Source organism: Grampus griseus (assembly GCF_964374135.1).
Source record: "Grampus griseus genome assembly, chromosome: 3".
Taxonomy (NCBI): Eukaryota; Metazoa; Chordata; class Mammalia; order Artiodactyla; family Delphinidae; genus Grampus; species Grampus griseus.
In genome coordinates this window covers 117558393-117571250 of record NC_139019.1, presented here as the reverse complement: position 1 = coordinate 117571250, position 12858 = coordinate 117558393, and the positions used below count along the sequence as shown (strand labels likewise).

General features: G+C 46.7%; 4 protein-coding genes across 4 annotated transcripts in view; all 4 read right to left on the bottom strand.

Annotated features, from left to right (window-relative positions):
* The window catches only part of LOC309819883 (uncharacterized protein), a gene marked incomplete at its 5' end in the record, with an annotated part of 124909 nt that overhangs the window by 83546 nt on the left and 28505 nt on the right, over window positions 1-12858 (bottom strand). The window lies entirely within an intron of this gene.
* On the bottom strand, window positions 1839-4300 carry LOC309819600 (protocadherin gamma-A11-like; the record flags this gene model as incomplete). The annotated part of the gene is given in 2 exon segments (XM_082649937.1): window positions 1839-1858; window positions 1861-4300. Coding segments are annotated over 2 exon segments (2460 nt in total).
* Window positions 5241-7856, bottom strand: LOC309819605 (protocadherin gamma-B7-like; the record flags this gene model as incomplete). The annotated part of the gene is made up of 1 exon (XM_082649944.1): window positions 5241-7856. Exon 1 carries the CDS (start codon window positions 7674-7676, stop codon window positions 5241-5243), a length of 2436 nt encoding a protein of 811 aa, XP_082506070.1. The 5' UTR covers window positions 7677-7856.
* On the bottom strand, window positions 10116-12781 carry LOC309820934 (protocadherin gamma-A10; the record flags this gene model as incomplete). Its single annotated transcript, XM_082651999.1, has 1 exon — window positions 10116-12781. Exon 1 carries the CDS (start codon window positions 12597-12599, stop codon window positions 10116-10118), a length of 2484 nt encoding a protein of 827 aa, XP_082508125.1. The 5' UTR covers window positions 12600-12781.

The following is a 12858-nucleotide window of genomic DNA, read 5'->3' as shown; positions in this document are numbered from 1 at the left end:
CTGTTGCAGGACTTCCCTTTCCTACAGTTGAAATTCTTTTTGTCCAAACATTAGATACTCAATTTTTAGTTAACTATAGTAAGGTCAATTCTGAAATGAGAAGGGATATCTTGAAAGGGAACATGAACATGCAAGTAATTTGCACCAAATATCTAGAAGTGGTGTGAGAGTGCTGAGCTGAATTGACTGTGGAGATGATTCCTGAGATCAATACCCCAGATAAGTTTCCTTCCCCCCTTGACTTTCCTAAACATTGCTGCAGATAACACATTATTAGGTAACTATCAGGGCTTCAATAACAAGTTGGTTCTGAATATAAGAATCGAGTATACTTATATTTAAAAAATGAGTTTACATGAAACTAACACAATATTGTAAATCAACTATACTTCAATTTTTAAAATGAGTTTACACACAGATTTAGAGAATAGATTTGTGGTTGCAAAGGGGAAGAAGGGGTGGAGGAGGAAAGGATTGGTATTTTGGGATTAGCAGATGCAAACTATTATATGGATGGATAGATAGACAACAAGGCCCTGCCGTATAGCACAGGGAACTATATTCAACATCCTGTGATAAACCATAACAGGGAAAAATATGAAAAAGAATATATATATATGTATAACAGAATCACTTCTCTGTGCAGCAGAAATTAATACAACATGGTAAGTCAACTACAATAAAATTTAAAAAAATGAGTTTACAAAGGAAATGACAAAAGGAATCCAAGACTCCTAAGCATAGTGAAAACAAACAAAAGTTTCCAGAGGAATACCAGCTAAGTCAGTCTCACGGGTTCTAAGTATCCGCTCCACCTCTTATATTCACAAACTGTTCCCATACAAACAAATCTGAAAAATGGAAGCATGTCTAGCAGATTTGAAAATAACTTTTTGAGAAGGACTGGATCAAAATTAAAAGCTATTTCTGTAGGAGAATTTACTACATTAAAAAAAAAAAACACCCCGCAACGGGAGAGGCTACAGCAGTGAGAGGCCCATGTTCCTAAAAAAAAAAACAAACAAAAAAAAACCTTCAACAATACACAGACACTAAAGTACAAGTAAAAGAATAAAAGGAAAGAACACCAGTTCTACAATTCAACTATTTCTTCAGAACAATCTAATGACTTCACTGTAGAAGTAGAAAAGATGTCTAGAACTTAAGACGAAAAAGTATGCTCTATATTTCCTCTCCCAAGAGACCCTCATATCTAAAAGGCAGTCAGTAGGTCTTGTTTTGGTGGGGTAAATAAATGAGACAAAATTGAAATAATCAACAGGATCTAAATGTATTACCAGCCACCAAAAATCAAAACAGAATTGTTTTGTGCTCAGAGAGAAGCATACGTGTGTAAAAGTGTATATGTGTGAATGTGTGTGTATATGTATTATAGATAAGAGCTAGAGTAAGTATGCTATTGAATCAACAGGCTCAAATATGAACATTAGACATAAAACAAATAATGGTAGAATATAATTATAGATCAATGGAGACAATATGAAGTCGAATTGATGTTTACGAATCATTAATTTGAATAATAACCAGTTTACATTGATAGTCAGATACTGGTGATAGAAAAATATTACTAAAATTCAACTTACAACAAAGCAAGCCATGATAACTGAACTGGACCTTTGAATTAAAACAAAGAAACAAACAAAAGAAGCTGACAGGACCAAAAAAAAAGTCTTTCACAAAAGCTTTCTGAAAATTGATGAAAGGTAAATTACAGAAACTCACGTTTTGCTTTAAATATGTAAGAACATATGCCCCACCCCAAACAGATTTTATAACAGGCTCGGAAAAAAGTAACTTAAAAGACCTGTGCAGAGATATCAACAATTGGGAGGCAGGAAATAAATCTCACCTGATTACTGGTAGGATCACATTTGCCTAAACCGGTAGCTGAATCTTCAGCTATCAAAAGAGGCTCGCTTTTCTCACAGCTCTCCTGGCTGAGGAGCGTGTCCGCGTAGTTGGGCTGCGGGAAGATCACGTGACTCCTCCTCGAGTCAGCGGTGAGCCAGGCCTCGTGGGAATAGGCCTGCAGGAAAGCCCGCACCCCGTCCACGCCCACAAACTGAGAGGCGGGCACACCCGCTAACCCGCCTCCTGAAGCCTGGAGCAGGCGCGACGTGTGCCAGCGCCTCAGCCTGAGCGCCAGCAGCACAATGACAAAGGCGAGGAAGACACAGGAGACCGCAGCCACCGCCACCACCAGGTAGAGTGTGAGGCCTGAGTCGTCGGGGCTGGCGGAAGATTCAGGGCTGCCTAGATCAGCCAGGACGTCAGGGATGCTCTCGGCCACGGCCACAGTGAGTGTGACGGTGGCAGAGAGAGGGGGCTGGCCGTGGTCCTGGACTGCCACCACCAAGCTCTGCTTGAGCGCATCTCTGTCCAGCAGGGCCCTCGCTGTGCGCACCTCGCCCGTGTGCAGCCCCACCGCGAAGAGTCCCGGCTCGCTGGCCTTGAGCAGGCGGTAGGACAGCCAGGCGTTCTGGCCCGAGTCTCTGTCCACAGCCACCACCTTGGTCACCAGGTAGCCGGGCTCTGCAGAGCGGGGTGCCAGCTCTACACCCGTGGAACCGTCGGTAGGGAGGGCGGGGTACAGAATTTCCGGCACGTTGTCATTCTGGTCCAGCACGAATATGCTCAGTGACACGTTGCTGCTGAGCGGTGGGTTCCCACTGTCATGTGCTGTCACCCACAACTGCAGTTCATGGACTTGCTCATAGTCGAAAGAACGCAGCGCATACAGAATGCCGGTGTCTGAGTTTATGGAGATGTAGGAGGATAGAGGTGCTCCCTGGAGGGTATCCTCTGCCAGAGAATAAGTGACCCGGGCATTCTCTTTGCTGTCCCTGTCGAGTGCAGTCACCGAGAAGAAGGAGGCCCCTCTAGGATTGTTTTCAGGAATGTAGGCAGAGTAAGAGGAGTGAGCAAAAGTGGGCGGGTTATCGTTGTCATCTGCTACATTCAGTGAAATATGAGTTTCTGTAGACAAGGGTGGACTTCCCCGATCTGTGGCTGTCAACGTTATATTATAGCTCTGTACCTGCTCCCTGTCCAGTGCTCTGTTGGTTATCAACTTGTAATAATTTCCGTAAGTCTTTTCTAATTTAAAAGGCATATTGTTAGGAATGAAACAGGAGACTTGACCATTTTCTCCGGAGTCTTGATCTTGCACATTTAGAAGAGCAATCACAGTACCTGGAGGAGAGTTTTCCAGCACTGAATTCGTAGAAGATGTGATAGTTATTTCTGGAGCATTATCATTCACATCCACAACTGTGACCAACATCTTAGCAGTGGTGGAGAGACCTCCACCATCTTGGCCTTGAATTTCCATCTCATAGAATCTATGTTTCTCAAAATCCAGAGAACCTTGTATTAAGACTTCTCCAGATTGAGAATCCAACTGGAATATCTCAGAAGCTTTGCTTTCCATATTCAGGAATGAATATACCACTTCCCCATTGATTCCCTCATCTGGATCAGTTGCGTTTACCATAAGCACCCGAGTTCCGGAGCTGAGGTTCTCAGGAACACTCACTCTATATACAGACTGTGTAAACTTTGGGATATGGTCATTTACATCGAGAACCACCACGCGGATGGAAACAGTGCCCTGGCGGATGGGATCTCCTCCATCTAAGGCTGTGAAGAGGAGGTGGTGAGCAGCCTCTTTTTCCCGGTCCAGGCTCCCCTCCAGCACTAGCTCAGGATTCTTGGCCCCATCCGTTGTGCCTCGCACTTGCAAAGAAAAGTAATTATTAGGGTTGAGCTGGTAGCGCTGGAGGGAGTTCATTCCCACATCTGGATCCCTAGCATTAGGAAGAGGAAATCGCGATCCCGGAGTTGCATGCTCACTGACTTTTATCTCTACTTCCTCCTCCCGGAAGCTGGGGGCGTTATCATTAATATCCATTATTTCCACCTCCACTCCGTAAATCTTAAGGGTATCTTCCACAAGTATCTCCAGGTTTAAAAAACAGGAGGAAACCGCCTCACAGAGCTCCTCCCGGTCTATCCTATCAGCAGTGATCAAGCTGCCACTTCGCGGATTCAGAGCGAAAAGCTGAGTCTTTCCTCTGGAGACGATGCGGACTCCGCGCTCCGCCAGCTCCCTGGGCTCCAGCCCCAGGTCCTTGGAAATATTGCCCACGAAGAAGCCTTTGTCTGTCTCTTCCAGCACCGAGTATCGGATCTGCCCAGCCCCAGACTCCCGCAGCGTCCCCAGGAAAATATACAGTAGCACCAGCCCGCTGCGGTCCAGGAGCAGTTGCCGATTCGCCATGGCAGTGGCTGAGCCTATATTCCGCGGTTTCTTGAGCTGTTTGGTTCTGAATCAGCTTATGCATCTACACAGTCACTCGCCAAGTACATCCAAAATATATTAGAGAGCGAAGAGAAGTACTTTTAAGTTTCCAGCATCACGATCTGTGAGTATGCACTTCACTCTGCTTTGTGTTGTAGAGGTAGGGGAGGGAGGGACTCTAGCTCGCAGCTTCCCGTTTCCCTAATTGGTGAACAGCGGCGCCTAGAGCCCAATCTTATTATTGCAACGAGAAAGAAAAACAACTAATGTTGCTGTTCCTGAAGTTATCACACTTACCTCTTTGAGAATCACAAGTATTTGTAAAGCTTAAAATTGCAGACAATAAAGTATTATGTAATGGGATGTTAAAGGTTTACCAAGAGCACTTATAAGAGTGATTATTTAAAAGGCTTGCTAATTAAAAAAAAAATTCAAATACTACTGGAACTGAAAACTTGCAGGTTAGATTTGGTTCCTCCTGATTTTTACTGACTGAAGGGAACAGCATTTGTGGTTGTGTAACTAGCACAGTTCCAAAAAAATCAACAGTTAGGATTATGACTATAATTCTTACCAATGTTTATTGAGTAAAATAAAGATAAAATGTTTGAGAAAATTTGGATGGCATTAGGGTTGTCATTTAAAATACCATAATATAAATATATAACTGTATTCCATATCCTTAATTAAAAGGTGTTCTATTTCATGAAAAACTGACCTGAGAGTGCTCTATATATTTTACCTTAAAATGCACTTGAGTGGTAGAGGGAATGCAGCATTGTAAACTTTAGTCTTAATAGTAATACCCATAGGTTTGAATTAGATTTTAGGAACTTCATCAAGAGAGGGAATCTAGAAACTCGAAATAACAGTGCTATATTAGAATATATTGGCATATTGGAATATAAAAAGCATTATTTTAAATACTTACCTGTTTAAAAGTGTTCTTATCTGCTTCAACACTAAGAGTTAAAACACTAGCCAATAGCACTGAAGAGCTGTCTTTGTTGAGAATATCTTGTGTGGCAGGACAATGTTCAAGAGATGTGAGAAAATTGAATTCCGGATTAGTTTGATTCCTAGGCACACATAAATTATCGGCATAGGGCAATGTTCCATCACTGTAGTTGGGAGGAATCTCAGGACCAGACTTGGAGCAGAGAACAGACCCAAAACAGCCCCCACCAGCGCTGGGGCTGGAAGAGCATCGAAGGCGCAGGGCAATGGCTAGAATCACCACGAGGAGGAAGAGAACCGAGATCAAGGCCAAGGCCACCACCAGGTAAAACTGCAGCTCAGCTTGGGGGTCAGTGGGCTCAGAGTGGTCACTGAGGTCCGGCAGCGCCTCTTGCAGGCTGTCCGCGAAAACCAGGTGCAGCGTGGCGGTGGCCGAGAGGGGCGGCTGTCCCCCATCGCGCACAGCAACCAGCAGGCGCTGGCGGGCCGCGTCCCTGTCGCCCAGGGCCCGCGCCGTGCGCACCTCGCCCGTGCGCAGCCCCACGCTGAAAAGTCCGGGCTCGCTGGCCTGCAGCACGTGGTAGGACAGCCAGGCGTTGTGTCCAGAGTCGGCGTCCACCGCCACCACCTTGGTGACCAGGTAGCCGGGCTGCGCGGCGCGCGGCACCATGTCGAAGAGCGCCGAGCCGTCGGGCCCCAGCGCCGGGTACAGCACCCTGGGCGCGTTGTCGTTGAGGTCGCCCACCAGCACGCGCAGGCTCACGTTGGCGCTGAGCGCGGGCGAGCCGTGGTCGCGGGCCTGCAGCGTCAGCTCGAAGGCGCGCAGCTGCTCATGGTCGAAGGCGCGCTGCGCGAACACCACGCCGCTCTGTGCGCTCACGGACACGTAGGACGACAGCGCGCGCGGCTCCAAGTCGCTGGCCACGATGGAGTAGGAGATGTGGCCGTTGGGCCCCAGGTCGGGGTCGGAGGCGCTGACTTGCGCTATGGAGGTTCCAGGCAGGTTGTTCTCGGCCAAATGCACTACGTAGGAGGCCTGGTGGAAAACAGGAGCGTTGTCGTTGACGTCGGTGATGCGTAGGGTAATGGTAGCGCTGGAGGAGAGCGGGGGCTTGCCCCTGTCAGTGGCTGTGATAGTGACGTTGTATTCCGGAGTCTGTTCCCTGTCCAGGGCCCCATCTGTTACTAACTTGTAGTAATTATTAGAAGAAGAATGAATTTTAAATGGAATGTCTCTACTTAAAATACATGTGACTTCTCCATTTTCCTTGGAATCCTGGTCCCGTGTTTTGAAGAGACCTACAACCATTCCTGGCCGGGAATCCTCCAAAATCTGATCAGAGAGAGAAGTGATAATTATTTCTGGGCTGTTGTCATTTTCATCTAAAACTTCTATAATTACTTTACACTGTGTAGAGAGGGATCCTCGGTCCTTTGCTTCTACATCCATGGCATATCTTTTCACATCTTCATAATCCAGGGGTTGATGAGTTATAATGTTTCCTGTAGCTGAATCCAGAGAGAACACGTGCCGGGCTGTATCAGCCACACCAAGGAATGAGTAGGTGATCTCTGCATTGACGCCTTCATCTTGATCAGTAGCACTCACCCTCAGCACGAAGGTACCTGGGGGCACATCTTCCCGAAGGCTGACCTTGTACACATCTTGGCTGAACACAGGGGGATTATCGTTGGCATCCACCACCAGGATTCGGATCTGAACGGTGCCGCTTCGCGGCGGATCCCCGCTGTCTAAGGCTGTCAGCACCAAGTGGTGAGCACTCTGCGTTTCTCGGTCCAGGGTCTTCTTCAATACCAGTTCTGGATATTTGCCACCCTCAGGATTGTCTTTCACCACTAAAGAGAAATACTCATTAGGACTTAGTTGGTATTTGCTCAGTGAATTTATATTAATATCAGGATCTTTTGCAGACTCAAGAATTGTTCCCGTCCCTAGACTGACAGATTCACTGATTTCTAAGTTTATTTCATCCTTATGGAATTGAGGAGCATGGTCATTAATATCCTCAACAACCACAATGATATGAAAAATATTTAAAGGATTTTCCACCACGGCCTCCAACTCCAATTCACATCTTCTTCTCTCTTTACATATCTGCTCACGGTCTATTCGGTCCTTCACAAGTAAGTCCCCACTCTCCGCGTCTACGTTGAAAAGCAGCTTCTCCGCGCTAACTCGCAGCTTTCGAGCCGACACATCCAGGACGCTGAGCCCTAGATCCTTAGCGAGATTCCCTACCACAGAGCCCTTGGCCAGCTCCTCGGGAATGGAGTAGCGGATCTGCTCGCAGAGCGCGGGGTAGAACAAAGGCAGCAGGAAGGGAAACAGTACCTGTCGCCGGCCGGCCGGACGTCTCTGCGTGCAGCTCCCTCCCATTGCGCGCTCTAGTTCTCGCTGGGTCCCAGGATTTATAGTTGGAGAAAGTGTACACTGGCGCACTGGTAACGCATTTGGCCCAGGACAGGCGGAGCCCCCAGGCTTGGGGCTGGAAATCCGTTTGTGCTGGGGAGAGTCTGCGCGGCCAGGAGCCCCAGCGTGTAAGCGGGTTTCCTTCTCTCTGTGTTGGTGGCTGCTCTGGAAATCCCTGGCTACAGGCTGAGGAATCCCGGGCGTCTACTAGGCTTGCCCTGCACTGGCCGACAGCGGCGCCCAGAGGCTCCGTGTGGAACGGCAGCTTAGTTTTTCTCTGCTCTATTTAAGGAAGTCTTTTTCTTTAAACGCAGGATGACCGCCGCTAAAATAGTTGAATCTTATTCCTCGGTGACTCCGTTTTCATCATGAAACATTTTTTTCACATGGTCAAAACTATTATATATTTTATATGTTAAAATTTTACATATATTTTGAATAGGTAGAAATATTTCTTTCAAAATCTAAAAGGCACAAAGGAATGTAGAGGGAAAAGTAGGTCTCCTATTCCATTGCCTACTGCTATCCAGTTCTTCCATCCAGAGGCAATCACTGTTGCTGCTTTTAAGACTAATCATCCACAAAAGAAAGTACTAAAGATAAGCAAAAAACTTTTTTTTTTGGTCTTCAATCCAGGCTTATATTTGGCTAGAAAAGTATTAATCCATCCCCCCATATTTAGGAAACAGAATACAAACACTGTCATATTCATTACAATCATCTAAGGTGTCCTATATTGCTTTTAAATAATTATATTTTAACATATTTGCTTACAATAGTTACCATGCCAAAAGAGCAGTTTTTTTTAACCTATGTTTTTCAAAATAATAGAATTATTTGAAATAGATGCATACTAATTTTGACTCTCATGGTCAGAAATTTTAAATGACAGTTTCAATGATTTAAAAGTTAAAAAATAAAAGTTAATAACTATGACTCTAAAGATAATAACTATGCTGTCCTTCCACAGACATATCCTTGAACAAAAGTTGAATGACATGAAAAAAGTCATGGTCTCATAAATATTTTGAAACACATTAGGACATGATTTGACTTTATGCTACCATATTAGTTTAGAAGAATATTAGTAATAAATTATAAGCGATCAAACCAAACACATCACTAACTTCACTTAACTAAATGGGCTCATCAGTAACTCCACTGACCATCTGTTTATAAATCTATGTACTTCTCTGCTTGTATTCCGATCTCATACAGAAATGACATCTCTTTCTTGACTTTAAGTTTATTTTGACTTTAAATTTCAGAGTTTGCAGAGTTTCAGGTGGACATTTCTTTCTCTATATAAAGAGTCACTGAAATGCTTTTGGCACACATGTTTGCCCCTGTACCTGGGAACATGTACCACTCTATCTCCCCAAATTATATATATATATATATATTTTTCATCCTTAGAAACTGGAAAATTTAACAAAAAGTACAGAGAGAACAGAACCCCAAATTTGTTTCTACAGGCTCTCTGGAATCCCTATTGAGCAAGGAAAGTAAAATTCAAATGGTATGTCTTCTGGGAGTTCCCTGGTGGTGCAGTGGTTAAGAATCTGCCTGCCAATGCAGAGAACACAGTTCGATCCCTGGTCCGGGAAGATCCCACATGCCACGGAGCAACTAAGCCCAGTGCACCACAACTACTGAGCCTGCGCTCTAGAGCCAGTGAGCCACACTACTGAGCCCGAGCGCCACAACTACTGAAGCCTGGGCGCCTAGAGCCTGTGCTCTGCAACAAGAGAAGCCACCGCAATGAGAAGCCCGCGCACCACAACGAAGAGTAGCCCCCGCTCGCCACAACTAGAGAAAAGCCTGCGCAAAGCAACGAAGACCCAACTTAGCCAAAATAAATAAATAAATGGTATGTCTCCCACATGACAGTATGAAATTGGAATCACAGGCAAAATGGACGCTGCAGTGTTACCAGGTATGATTACACTTGAAAAAATTTAAGCACACATTGTTTTGTTATGAATTGTTAACAGAATATTATTGAAAATGGGTCGGATTTCCAGTGAGGCTAATGCACTTGTTTCTGACATTTACCTATTCTTACCAGACCTGCCTTCAAAGCAAGAGGTAGGGTTGTCTAAGGGGCTAGGATTTCAACATGTAGCCACCGGGAGAGCACACAAATTGACAAGACACTTCTGTATGAAAGTCCTCTCTTAGGAACTGTCAGTAACAAAACTATAAAATACAAGACTCCGTGAAGCTACTCATAACAGCCTATTACAATAAACCTTCATGGGATTAGGTGAATAGTTACCAGAAAGTAAAAACAAATCAGCCTTAATAACCATCAAGTTCTACTCTTCAATGTTTCAGCAAGAAGCAAATGTCATTGAAATGGAGGGAAAAGTGAAAAAATTAAGTTTCCACCAACATGCTGCAAACCTAAAAGTAAAACCAACCATCATTTTTAAAGGATAGAAAAGGAACAAAAATAGAACTCACTGGCACCAAAGGGGTATCTTCTATTGGAAACTTCGAATCATCTAACAAAGACTGAGGATCCTTTTTCTCACAGCTCTCCTGGCTGATGAGCACGTCTGCATAACTGGGCTGCGGGAAGATCACGTGACTCTTCCGCGAGTCCGAGGTGAGCGAGACCTCGTGGGAATAAGTCTGCAGGAAAGTCCGCACCCCGTCCACGCCCACAAAGTGAGAGGCTGGTAAGCCTGCCAATCCGCCTCCAGAAGCCCGGAGCACACGCGACGTGTGCCAGCGCCTCAGCTTGAGCGCCAGCAGCACAATGACAAAGGCGAGGAAGACACAGGAAACCGCGGCCACCGCCACCACCAGATACAACGTGAGGCCTGAAGCATCAGAGGCGTGCGGGACCTCCAAGCTGCCCAGATCAGCCAGGACATCCGGGATGCTATCAGCCACAGCTACGGTGAGCGTGACGGTGGCAGAGAGAGGGGGCTGGCCGTGGTCCTGGACCGCCACCACCAGGCTCTGCTTGAGCGCGTCTCTGTCCAGCAGGGCCCGCGCTGTGCGCACCTCGCCCGTGTGCAGCCCCACCGCGAAGAGTCCCGGCTCGCTGGCCTTGAGCAGGCGGTAGGACAGCCAGGCGTTCTGGCCCGAGTCTCTGTCCACAGCCACCACCTTGGTCACCAGGTAGCCGGGCTCTGCAGAGCGGGGTGCCAGCTCCACGCCAGTGGAACCATCGGTGGGGAGGGCGGGGTACAGGATTTCAGGCGCATTGTCATTCTGGTCCAGCACGAATATGTTCAGTAACACGTTGCTGCTGAGCGGTGGGTCCCCACTGTCAGTGGCTGTCACCTGCATCTGCAGGTCATGAAACTGCTCAAAGTCGAAGGATCGCAGTGCATACAGTACTCCTGTGTCAGAATTGATGGAGACGTAGGAGGATAGAGGTGCCCCTTGGATAGTGTCTTCAGCCAGGGAGTAAATAACCCGAGCATTTTCTTCACTGTCTGGGTCCAGTGCAGTCATTGAGAAGATAGAGGCACCTCTGGGGTTGTTCTCTGGGATATAGGTAAAGTAGGAGATGTGAGAGAAGGTGGGTGGGTTGTCATTGATATCTGCCACTTGCAGGGTGAAGTGAATTTCTGTGGATAGGGGTGGACTTCCTCCATCTGTGGCTCTTACTGTGATATTGTAAGAAGATACCTGTTCCCTGTCAAGGACTTTGTGTGTCACCAATCTATAATAACTGTCAATGGATTTTTCTAACTTAAATGGTAGATTCCCCAATATAGAACAGGTGACCTGCCCATTCTGCCCGGAGTCCAGATCATGCACGTTTAAAAGAGCTATAACAGTCCCCAGAGGTGAATCTTCCATCAGGGGACTAAACAGAGATGTGATCGTCACCTCTGGGCTGTTGTCATTTACATCTTCTACTGTAATCAACACTTTAGAAGTTGCAAGATATGCCCCTCCATCTTCAGCTTGTATTTCTATTTCATAGAAACCTGTTTCTTCATAATCTAGATTTTCTGATAGTTTTATTTCTCCCGTATTTTTGTTTAGTTGGAATTTCAACAGTTGTGTATCAGGTAATTTTCGGAATGAATATGTCACTTCTCCATTGGCACCTTCATCCCTGTCAGTGGCGGTGACTGTCAACAGCTGTGCGCCCACAGGCAAGTTCTCGGGAACACTCACTCGGTATTCGGACAAACTGAAGACCGGAGCATTGTCATTTGTATCGAAAACAGTCACACTGATGAGGACAGTGCCAGATCGGAGAGGGTCACCCCCGTCGACGGCAGTTAGGACCAGATGGTGCATTGCCTCTTCCTCGCGATCCAGGGCGTGCTCTAGCACCAGCTCTGGGTACTTAACGCCATTGACACGGCTTTGAACTGCTAGGGAGAAGTGCTTATTGGAGCTGAGCTGGTAGCTCTGTAGGGAGTTCACGCCCACATCCGGATCAACAGCTTCCGGGAGAGGAAAACGCGTTCCTGGAGCTACGTTTTCATTAATTTTTACATCTAGATTTTCTGCTTGGAATTTTGGTGCATTATCGTTGATATCAGTTACTTCTATTTCTACTCCGAAAAGTTTCACCCTATCTTCCACAAGAATATTAAAACTCACCAGACACCGCGCGCTCTGAGCGCAGAGCTCCTCCCGGTCTATCCTGCCCGCGGTGACCAAGCTGCCGCTTCGCGGATTCAGAGCAAAGAGCTGCGTCCTACCTCTGGAGACGATGCGGACTCCGCGCTCCGCCAGCTCCCGGGGCTCCAGCTCCAGGTCTTTGGAGATGCTGCCCACAAAGGAGCCTTTCTCTAACTCCTCGGGAACGGAGTAGCGGATCTGCCGAGCTTCGGCCTGCCACGGCATACAGAGGAAAAGGCAGAGCTGGACCAGCGCGCTGCGGTCGGAGCTATTCCTTTGAGCGGCCATTGTTGTCTGGTGACGGAATTCTCGCTAAGTCCTCACTGGGCACGCTGTGTGTTTTGGCTGGGTCCTTTTTCTTTCTCTGGCAGCAGGGAGTCTCTGCAGCCTGCGCACCTTAAATTCTGGAGTGAGTTTCGCTGCATCCCTGGAGCCTGTTTGCAGGGACTCTGGAGCTTTGTGTAGTTGGGAGTCCTGAGAATCCGGATTGAGCGCTGGCTGCGGTTCTCTCCTAATGGGTGAACAGCGGCGCTCAGAGTCCTCAGAA